Genomic DNA, 11,446 nt, shown 5'->3' on the forward strand with positions numbered 1-11,446 from the left:
CAGCGCGAGCCGCTGATGGGGCGACGTTAAGCTGATTTTCCCCATCATCATTTTGGCTGAGAAAATGCATTTAGCATATGGGGGAGGACAGGAAAGGAATATTTTGTGCTTTCTTCCTTTATTTTTAGAGGCCCTTCTTCTCCGTGTGTCTAAAGGGCGCTCTCACCCTGGGCTGCCTGTAAACTCTTCCATCAAAGTATTGTTTTCCTCGGTCGTGCGAGGAAGGTGGGATCCAGCCTGTGATAAAATTAGGAATACCTAAGAGCTGCGTGGTGGGATGCTGTCATGTTAGAAACACTGACCGGAGGCAGTGTTAATAAAGATTATGGTTATTAAAACTTAAGAAGGAAAATAAGAATTTCTTTGGGACTTGGAGAAGTACTGTAGAGGGCTTATATATGTAGGAGGAGAGCCCTAAACTGATGGCATCCAGGGAACTTTGGAAGCTTCTGTGTATGTTTTGAGATTTGCTTTTAGGGGTGTGGCTTTTTTTCAGGTTAGCTTATACAGCAATTGTGTGTCCCTCTGATTGTTCCTTTCAGAAACAGAAACCTGCAATATACTCTGCTGTTGTAATGTGCTGCTTTTTTGGTTAGTGTTTCTTTAGCATCAGCATATTGTGAGTAATATCCCTTACAGCTCCCCTCACCCTGTGCACTGGAGTTGTTGGGCAGCGGGTGCACCTGCAGGGCAGTAAACCTCGATAATTTAAGAAAGTGAGCAGCCTCAGGGACCAGATTGAACCCGTTTAAATGTTTAAAATGTGAATGTGCACTTGGGAACGTTTTTGACTCCAACCTGGAATCGATTTGTAGATTTTTTTTATTTATTTTTTTTTTCAGTTACTTTGTGTGAACCTTGTTGTTTCTTGCCTCTGAGTATATTTTGACACATGCAGGAAGTATCACCTCTCTTATTTTGCAGCCAAAGTGATCATCCACCAGACACTCAGCGTTTTAGAAGATATCGTAGAAAGTATCTCTGGAGAATCCACCAAGTCTCGTCAGATCTGTTATCAGTCACTGCAAGAATCTGTGCAGGTCTCACTAGCCCTCTTCCCAGCTTTCATTCATCAGTCAGGTATAACCATAGGACAGGCTTTAATGCTGTGAGTAGCTTTATCACCTGCTGGTAGCACCTGAAGTCCCTCAGTGTAGAGTCCTTGTGGTGGTGGTGTGAAGTGGGTTGGGGAGGGAGTTGCTGCGCTGAAGTGTAACATGATTCTCTGCTTCTGGGTGGACTGGGCTGAACTGGGACAGGAAAGGGAGATCTTGTCTGCCCTCTGGGCTACAGGCATGCGTATTGGGTCAGGCTGAGGTGGAGTTAATCTTCCCACAGCAGCTCTCTTGATGCTGTGTTTTTGGAGTGGTAGCTAGAAGGGTGTTGATAGCACCCCAGTGTTTTGGCTACTGCTGGGCAGTGCTCACACAGCACCGAGGCTGTGGTTTTCCAGCATTCCCCCAGCAGTAGGCTGGGGGTGGGCAACATCTTGGGAGGGGACACAGCCAGGCCAGGTGACCCAAACTGACCAAAGGGCTATTCCATAGCATTTGATGTCAGCTCAGATATAAAAGGAAGAGGGAAGTGGGGGGACATTCGCTGTTTGTCACGCTTCCAGAAGATGGAGATGCCCCGCGCTGTGGTCAGTGGTGAAATGAAGTGGAGCTGATCCTGAGCACGCACAAAGAAAAAAAATCTCTAAAATACCCTGGCTGGCTATGTTTGCCATTGACGTTCTCTCCAGAAGCTCGAAGACAAATTGTAGATCTCATCAGGTTAGGTCAAATGATGTGGGGGATTTATACCCTCTGCAAAAGAAAGGCTTCTGAGACATAACCAGGGCTGTCACTTGGCAATCTTGTGGCCAGCAACTACATTTTGGGATCCCGTGAGAGTAGTCGGGATGCTCAGGACTACAGCATCTCCTCTGGTGAAGAACAAGGTGTTCCAGGAAAACTTTTGGAGCTCAGTGGGATTTTCTCAGTGAAACCAAAGCTGAAATGCAGAGAGGATCCAGGACAGCAAGCTGATGCCGTGAACTCTTGTCTCCAGGCTCGCAGTCTCATGCAATTGATATTTATTGGCTATAACACGCTGTACAGAGGAGGAGTTGAGCAGCTTCAGCTTACCATGGTTATTTAGTAAAGCATGTTGGGGCTGGTGAAGAATGAGGTGTGGTGCTGATCAGCTGAAGATGACTTCTGAAATTAGAAGGGTCTTTTCAGTTCCTTCCAATCTTTTCAGTCCTGGCAAAAAAAAAAAGCTGGATTCTGTTTCCAAGCCATGTAGCTGCTTTGGATTTTCTTCTGTTTCCTGTTAACCCTGTAGGAGCAGGGAGTAACTGCTGGAGGTCGACCCAGACCGTTGCCAGAGCTTTCTCCCAGCACCCTGTGCAGGCAGATCAGAACAAGGGCCTTACCAAGGGCGTTGTATCTGTTCTGAGTCGCTTGGTGCCGCCTGTACTGGTTGTCCCTGGTGGTTTTCAGAAATGGATGAACTATCTTTAAGCCCTGTAGTACCGGCTGTTGGTTTCAGTTTCTAATGGCAACCCTGCTGCTGAATTTCCAAGAGTAAATGGGGTTCCCTGTACAGGAGGAGCAAATCTCACCTCGAAGACTTACTGAGATGCTTGAATGTTAACACGCTCTTTTTGTTTTCCTGTTCTTACCTTAGATGTGACTGATGAGATGTTGAGCTTCTTCCTCACTCTGTTTCAAGGCCTGAGGGTGCAGATGGGAGTGCCTTTCACCGAGCAGATCATCCAGACCTTTCTAAACATGTTCACCAGGTATTGTCTCGTGTTGGTCACTTCTTTCTTATCCCTCGGGATGATTTAGCTCCATAAGCTGCTTGTGCAATGGGTCCCTGCCCCTGAAGAGTGTCACGTTTCCAACCCCTTTGTGTCATGTCCCAGGAGTAAATCTGAGGAAAAGACTTCCAAGTCCAAAGTGACCCAGCCCACGCACATCAATCACATGTGCCATTGCAAGTTTCAGCTCTCCCACAGGCTTGCTGGCACTGTGTGATGCTGAACTGGACTCCCGTGCTGCCTGTTAGCTCTGACCCAAGATCTGAGGGTGCCCCTTTTATCGCTTTTGTTGGGGACGGGGGTGGATCAGTCAAAACCCAGCTCCCTTCTGTGCCTTAATGTCCTTGCCTGTATTCATAGAATCATAGAACGGCCAAGGCTGGAAGGGACCTTAGAGATCATTTAATCCAACCTCCCTGTCATGGGCAGGGACACCTCTCAACTAGATCAGGCAACACATGGGGACCGAACGGGGATCGAACCCACAACCTTGGTGTTATCAGCACCACGCTCTAACCGAGTGAGCTAATCGAGCAAGATTGAAGGCACTATCTGCTTTCCTGCAAACTGTGAGGGTTCTGCTGCAGTGACCGTGTTCTGTTGTAGGGAGCAGTTGGCAGAGAGCATCCTCCATGAGGGCAGCACTGGCTGTCGGGTGGTGGAGAAGTTCCTGAAAATACTGCAAGTGGTGGTACAAGAGCCAGGCCAAGTCTTCAAGCCTTTTCTACCCAGTGTCATCTCACTGTGCATGGAGCAGGTCTACCCCATCATTGCAGAGGTAGGGGCTGTGGTTTCGTGGGGTGAAGGGAGGGGGAGAGGGGAAAGGAAGGGCGTTGCTGAGGGGGTGCATTGAAGCTTTTTTGCTTTCCAAGAGCTGTAAATGTCAGCCTCTGCACGGGGAGAACCAGGCGACTAGTCAGCGGGAACTGGAGGCAGCGTGGGTGGAGGGTTTTGTCAGGAATTGTCGAGAGAGGCTAAAATTAGAGACATGCTCGAAGCAGGAGGGTAAAACTCAGAACTCAGTGATGTGTTCTTACCATGATCCAACAGCTGCTGAGTTTGGTGCCTTCCTTAGGAGGAAACGCCTTGATGCTCTGGGTCCTGGGTGGGCACTTGGCAGAGTGCTGCCAGGGCTGGGACCCTGGGGACGAGTGGGATCCCGGCACGGGAGCTTGCTTTGAGTTGTCTGTTCTCCCCTCCTCCTAGCGCTCATCTCCCGATGTGAAAGCCGAGCTGTTCGAGCTGCTTTTCCGGGTTCTCCACCATAACTGGCGGTACTTCTTCAAATCCAGCGTGTTGGCTAGTGTCCAAAGAGGAGTAGCAGAAGAGCAGATGGAGAATGAAGCGCAGTTCAGTGCCATTATGCAGGTAACTCGGCTGTTCCCGACGTTGTCCTCAACCTTTTTCCGCAATGGAGCGTACCCTGCTTGGGCAGTGCATTAAACATAGGGGTGTTGGGGGTAGACCGTGCCTAGAGTAAGGTCTTGCCTTCAGGAACTGCTGAAAATTGAAGTATACACAGTGCGGTCTTGCTGAGGTGCTCGTGAGGGGCCATGCGTCACTGTGCAGGAAAGCGAGCAGCGAGGAAGAATGTTAATTCCTCTCCCTGCCACATCCCACATCTGGACCTAAGAATATCGTACTGACGCCAGTCCCTTTATTTCTGTTATGAGTCTTGTGATTGTAGCATTAGGATGAATTGTCAGGGCAGGAAGGTTTTCCTGTCTTCTGGTTTGTGTGGCCTCGTTCTGTGCTGTACCATCGGACCTCGTAGGGCAGGGTCAGTGGGGTGATATCCTGTAGGCTTTGCCCTGGAGAAGGCAGAGATGGGCTGCCAGTACATGCACAGAGCCAGCACTGATCTTCTCAGGTTGGGGAATTTGAATTTTTTTCAAGAACAACAGACTGTATTCGGTGTGTTACTTAAGTCAGAGCTGGACAAATAAGTTTCCCTTGCAGTTCTTACATCTAAGAACTGTCCCCAGAACATGTAGTGCAACTGGAAGTAAAATCAGAAGAAAATCAGTCTCCTGATGTGCTGTCAGAGTACCCAGTGTGGGGCCCTTTGCCCCAGCCCATGTCAGTGTAAGCTGAAGCACACTTGCACCGTGCTCCTCAACCTCGGAAAAAGGGTCACTCCTCCGAGGACAGCAGACAACAGAGCAGAGAGTCATGTGCTTAGACTTCAGGTGGGAGGACTTTCCACCGAGTTGGCTCATTGGGGAGTGCTGCTGGAGACTGGGTCCTTTCTCTACAGGAGTGAAGAGGGAGCTCTTGCCCTGACAGAAGCTCTGCCCATGTTTCTCGCTGGCCTCTCCTTATCTTAGCAGATCTTGATAGGAGTGAGGCCTAAGCTGGTCCCTGTGTGGCACTGTCCAGGCATCTCTTTTCACCTCCAAACTGTTCACTTCCAAACTTGCCCCGCTGCCTCATTTCGGAAGTTATTTATGTGGCAATCTCGGCATTAACTTCAGGCTGATTGACAATAGTGAGCTTGTCTCCTTGTTTTGATACCAAACTCTTAATGTTCTGTAAATGTTCTCCATGCAGCTGGTGCTTTGCATTGAGGATATTCATAGTTTTGTGCTGGTTTCCACCAGAGATCTGAGTCTGAAACCGGCTCAGTCTTGAGGGGACTTGGGCAGTTTTTGTCCATTTAACAATAAATGATTGGCGTGGGGAAATAAACTCTTCCATTCACGGTGCTTTGAAGCAGCAGCCAGTAAAATTCTGCTGCCCCTCTCCATACAGAGCCCACCTCGTCTGCCTACATCATCTGCACGGTGCTTCAGAGGTGCTCAGGCTGTAAAAGCTGTTTTATCACAGAGTCTGTGCAGGTCTACCAGGTTAATTTGGTGAGGTCCAGCAAATTTTGTTCATAGGCTCTTCATTGCAGTAAAATTTCTTCATTCTTGTTGGTCTTGCAGCAGCGTGGTTGACTTCAACAACTGCCTGTCCTATTGATTTGCTGCGCTGAGAAGCAGCAGAGGCTCCCAGGGGTTTGTTGTGGCCAAAACAATGTTGTTCTGTCTGGTGGATCTGATATTCATTGTAATATCGGTCCCTTTTCTTCAATTCTGCTTTGCTCGTAGGCGTTTGGCCAGTCCTTCCTGCAACCTGACATTCACCTATTCAAGCAGAATCTCTTCTACTTGGAGACGCTGAACACCAAGCAGAAGCTGTACCACAAGGTGGGTACCAGTTGATCAAGCTTTAAACTCCTCGGAAACCGAAGGTTGGGATTTGGGGGCCTTTATGCCGCAGCCTTCGGTTGGTTGCTGCGCCCCTGATGGATACATTGCTGTTTGGAGCAACATCACCACCTCCCCAATGCCGCTGCAGTGAGCACGGAAGGGGTGTTGGATCACTGTCACGTGGTTGTCTCCACCACTGTCATGTACAACCCCATCCTCCAAACCCTCTAGTTTAGACCTATTAGCTGCTGCTGTGAAGGATTAAAGTTGGAATCCAGGGTTTTGCCCTTGGTTAGGCTGTGAAAGCAGAGCTTTCAAGTTCACAGCTGTGGTTACAACCCAAGGGACAGCCCATCACCTTGAGGGCTGCCTGTTGTGGGGTGCTGGCCAGATTCTCCATCTTTCAGGAGCACTGTGTGGGGCGAAAACTGGCTGGAGCTTGAAAGGGACTCGGTGCTGCATGCTTGAGTGCCAATGTTTAAAGCTTGAGTCAGGTGAATGAGGCAAATGTGGCCAAATTTGCTGTTAAGCTCGATTAGCATCAGCTCTAAAGTTATTGCAGCCATTTGTGATCTTGCCTTGGCTCACAAGAATTTGCAGACCCCACTGGTCGCTTGGAAGCTGCTGGTGTTGAAGTGGCCTCATGCAGCCGTGCCCAGTCTGACCTTTCTGAACTTGTACTTTGGAAGCGATGTGCCGGCTGGCTGGGGTTCCTTTGGGCAGATTCCTTAACGTGTGCTTCTCTCGCTGTGCAGAAGATCTTCCGGACGACCATGCTGTTCCAGTTCGTGAATGTGCTCCTTCAGGTGCTTGTCCACAAGTCGCACGACCTGTTGCAGGAGGAGATCGGCATCGCCACCTACAACATGGCCTCAGTGGACTTTGACGGTTTCTACTCGGCCTTTCTCCCCGAGTTCCTGGCCAGTTGTGATGGTGTGGACTCGAACCAGAAGAACGTGCTGGGAAGGAATTTCAAAATGGACAGGGTAAGCAGGGGAGAAACGCTGCAACCATGCCAGCATTCCCAGAGTTTGTGGAGTTTTTCCTCCTAGAACGGGCTGGCAGACGGCCACGAGCTGCTCAGAGCGGTGCCGTTTGTTCCAAACGCTTCTGTACTCGGCAATGCCCAGGCAAGGATTTTTCAGTGTCGGTAGCAGAGCTGCCATCTCGACTCTTGGAGCTGATTGCTGTGGGACTTAGGGAATCTGTTTCCTGGAGGGAGTTTTCATGGGGGTAGACTGACATTCTCTAGCAGGACACTCAGATCCTTGCCAAAACCTTGCTCCAGCTGCTCTACACATTTGAGGGTTACAGTGAAGACAACAGCAGAGTAGCTGCAATGGCTCAGTTCTTTCAAACCCTTTGCATGAGTGTGAAGCAAATGGGGGGTCTGTAACCTCCCTGAGGAGCATCACGGCGGCGCAGCAGGTTGTGGCTGAAGCTTGCTCGTCTGTTGCGTGCTTCCTCTTCCATAGGAGATGATGGGGATTTGAAAGGTGAGGATAGGAAAGGAGCCTCGAGAAAATCAATAGACCCAAGAAGAAAATCGCTCTTTGGGAAAATTAACCCTTGTTATGGGGTGTGCAGCACCTGGAAGCCTGGGTGGGAACACAGCGAGCCGCTGGGGGACACAGGCCGCGTCGTGACCGTGCGTGTCACACCTGCCTGTGCGCCCAGGTCTCTGCGGTTTGCTCCACCATGGAGCAGCTCTGGAGCTGTCCCTGCTCACTGTAGGTGCCCTGCAGAAACTCAGGTTTCCTGGGCTCACGCTCTGCAGGAAGGGGTTTGTTGTTCTCCTGTATAAAAATCCACGTGGGCTGTTGGGCCCTCTCCATTCCTTTTTGTTCTCCTCTGTAACTCAGTGCTTGTGGGTGGTTCTGCTGTTTGCAGTACAACGTGTTGTTTGCTCTTTTCCAGGATCTGCCATCGTTTACCCAGAATGTGCACAGACTGGTGAATGACCTGCGTTACTACAGACTCTGCAATGACAGTTTGCCCCCTGGAACTGTGAAACTATAGTTACTGCACTGGACTCGTGTTTTTCATCACTGTAGGGAACGGATCCATGTTTCGTTTTGCCACCACCTTCTCTCCTCCCCGGTTTTGTCGATCCTGCAGGACGCAGTGTCTTGCACGTGGGCACATCTTCTTGGATTCACACACCACGCTTCCTTCATTTCGTTGATTTTTGGGGTTGGGTTTTTGTTTTCTTTTTTTTTTCCTCCTCTCCCAACCCAAAGGTCCCCAGCTGGAGTCAGCACCGTCTGCAGGATGTGTCTTAACGCCCAACCGCAGGGCATCTCAACTTTACGGACAGTCCTCTCGCTGGGGTTTTGTCCTGCTAACGTAGCACTTTGTTGCGTCCGGAGATTTCTGTGCGGTTGTCTCGAGAACGTGTACGTATCGAACGTGAGGCAGAAGCGCCAAAGACTACTTCAGACATTCGTACCTTCGTGTCATTCCACCTTCCTGCCCCTGCCCACCTCTCGGAGGAGGAGGAGGAGTCTCGTGATGTTGGGACTGTTCTGGCACTTCTGTCACTCCCTTTGTTTTTAAATTGCCTTGAAAACCTCCCTGCTGTTCGTGGGGATTAGAGACTTTCTGGGGTTGTTTTTTGTTGTTTTTATTTTTAAAAAAAAAAAAGTTTTCTCATCATTCCATTGTGATACTAAAACAACATGCTTAATGGAAATAAAGTGCTTACTTTGTTGTTTTAAATAACTCGAAGCTTGTTTTAGTTTCCTTGGAGGCGTGTCTTTTCACCAAGCCATTCTGCTAGATGGAAATGCATTCTGCAATGCAGGCACTGACCCACAGCCTCTCCCCGTCATCAAGAGAACTGGCAGCAGGTCTCTGCATCGCCTGTGCTGTGGCCTGGGTGCAGAAATCCCCTGCCAGACTCCTGACAAGTCCCGCAGCTCCTGTCGGAAGGTGCTGAGCTGGTGCGAGTCAATGTTGGCTTTTTCCTCCGCTGTCCTCTCCCTGGTATTTTCTGTTACTGGCTGTGCTGGTCGATGGTCATCTGTTCGTTCCCCCCAGGAGATGGGTCTCTGAATTCAGGAAGAGCTGCCTACAGGAGGAAAATCTCATGTTGGTGGTGGTGTGTCACAGGAGGCCTGAGCTGAAGGCCAGAGCGACCTGATCGGGACCATTGAGCAGAAGGACCAGAGTTTGTGGGCTTTGTGAATCTCTGATCATGCAGCTGGGAAGGATTTTTGTTTTTTTTTCCCCTGAAGTGTCTGGTCAGGGAGTTAGCGTAGAGCATTACCTGAGTCTTGATTCTCTGCAGTTGTGAGAGCAGCTGTAGTAAGGGCTGGGTGGTGGGAACAGCCTGGAGGAGATGTTCTCCCATAAATGTTTGTAGAGGTGGACTTGAGTGAGGTGCCCGCATGTGGTTCCTTTAGTTACAGGTTTGTGAAAAACACCCTGTGGTGTGCATGTTCGCTCTTTGGAGATGATGTATGCTGTTTGGATAACGGGTACAGGCAGAGCCTGGCATATGGGCCGTCTCAACTGGGAGCAGTTTGATATTTGGGCTTCATACCCTGCAGTGAGCAGCTTGAGCACATGAACCTGGTGTGGCCCTTGTGACCCAGGACCGTGAACCGCTGTCTGCAGAGGTTGTGGGTGCCTGAAGCCAACTGTGAAGGTGGGTGGTGATCTGCCACCAGACCAGAGCTCCTACTTCCCCTGAGAGGGAAGGGTGCCGAGGTCCCTGCCAGCCAGAACCTGCACCAGGAGCACATGGTTCAAAGCCATCAGCTCTCAAAAGTACCTCGCTGTCCGCACTTGAAACACCTCTGTCCTTTTTATTCCTGGTGGTGTATGAAAACACCTGTCCACCACAGAGCCTCCTCAGGAGCTTCCACCATGGTCGCTCGCAGCAATTGTGTCCAGGCCACAGTGGGAGAATGCAAGAATTGTTTAGGTTGGAGAAGATGTTGAAGCTTTTCAAGTCCTCCACCACCCACCCTGGCTGTAGCCTCCTTCAGCGCTGGGCTGAGGGGATTGCATCTGCTGCTGGCACAGTTTCCTTCCCAGCATGGCTCTCAGGGCTGGTGCTGCTTCTGTTTCTTGCAAAACGTTTGGTTGACAGAGGGTGAAAGTACATGTTTTTCCCTTGATCAAGGGCAGCATCTGGAACACAGCCAAAGCCCAAGGTGCAACCAACTGCCCTGTGTACTAAAAGCTGTTTCTTCTTTTCCAGCCATCATCACCTGAAGTGCAGGGCTGCCTGCAGCACCCTGGGTCAGCAGGGCAGCTTGCTGGATGAATACCCATTAAATACTGCATGTATCTGGCTGCATTAATCTTCTCCAAAGAAACTCTTTCCTCTGTACCCCCAGCCCTGGTGCAGCAGATGTGGAGAGAAGGGCCTTTCCTCACCTCGAGACCCCACTTTGGGTGGGTGGCACCAGCTTCAGGCCCACAAAACATGTATTTTGCAAGAGCTGCTGCTCACTCTGCCCCAGGGGAAGCGGCATGGGGTGTTTTTGCAGTAGTGCTGAGCACAGCATGTCCCAGGAGCTCCTGTGGACCCCCTCCAGGCTGGTGCTGGCCCCTGGTGTGTGGGTGAGCCCCAGGAGCTGGGGTTCAAGGAGCCAAGTGCATGGTGGAGCCAGAGTCGAGTCCAGGTCCCCCGGACGGACCTTGCAACCCATTAATCACTTTACATGTTGGGGATGTTCCCCGACTCATTCAAATTATCGTGGGTTTGGAAAACTGTCTTTGAGGCCACCAGTATTGTCCATGAACTTGTGGATGTATCAGTAGCAACGTGTCAAGCTGCTCTCCTGAGCTATGTCTTGGGTGTTTGGGATCTAGGAGCAGCTCACTCAGGGGTGATTTCCCAGGGTGGGGTCTGCACAAACCAGCCCCCAGAGAACCAAGGCTCCCCCCACCTGTACCTGCCCTTTGGGAGCAGGCACAGCTCTGGACGATTTCATTCAACCCTAAGGAAAATGAATCTGAGCTGGAGTGATGCTGTGAAGAGGAGCATCCCCACTGCTCTCCTGTGCCCCAGGCTCTGCCTCGGTTGCTTCGTAAAGTCAGCTTTTCTTCCTCCTTTGGCTCAGGCTGGGGAAGGAAGGAGTCTCTGTACCCCAGCCCAGGATCTTGCACTCCCTCCCCAGCCCCCACGACCCGTCCAGGGCAGCCCAGTGTCCCAGGGAAGGACATCGACCTGGCTGCTCCCCTTGCGGCTCTTCATCAGGGCTGGGAGCCGGTGCGGGACCTGGCTGGGGCTGCTCTGGACGGCTACATCCTATCCTCGGATGCTCCATACCGGGAGGATGCTCGGTGCCAAGGAGGTTGCTCAGGACTGGGAACGCTCGGAGTGCTGCCTATGGAGCACCATAGGGAGGGATGCTCTGGCCCGGGCATGTCCCGCACCGGGAGGATGCTCTGTACAGGGGTGTTCTGTACCGGGAAGATGCTCCGGAGC

The 11,446-nt window shown here is 50.9% G+C and overlaps 1 protein-coding gene across 1 annotated transcript in view; it reads left to right on the forward strand.

Annotated features, from left to right (window-relative positions):
* XPO6 (exportin 6) overlaps positions 1-8,177 on the forward strand; it is a 34,345-nt gene extending 26,168 nt beyond the window's left edge. The window contains 7 exon segments of the mRNA XM_009872285.1: positions 925-1,080; positions 2,674-2,788; positions 3,416-3,587; positions 4,016-4,177; positions 5,902-6,000; positions 6,759-6,989; positions 7,921-8,177. Of these exon segments, the coding sequence (XP_009870587.1) occupies positions 925-1,080; positions 2,674-2,788; positions 3,416-3,587; positions 4,016-4,177; positions 5,902-6,000; positions 6,759-6,989; positions 7,921-8,022 (1,037 nt within the window). The 3' untranslated portion in view covers positions 8,023-8,177.
* The last annotated feature ends 3,269 nt before the right edge of the window (positions 8,178-11,446 follow it).

Source organism: Apaloderma vittatum, unplaced genomic scaffold (assembly GCF_000703405.1).
Source record: "Apaloderma vittatum isolate BGI_N311 unplaced genomic scaffold, ASM70340v1 scaffold9890, whole genome shotgun sequence".
NCBI lineage: Eukaryota > Metazoa > Chordata > Aves > Trogoniformes > Trogonidae > Apaloderma > Apaloderma vittatum.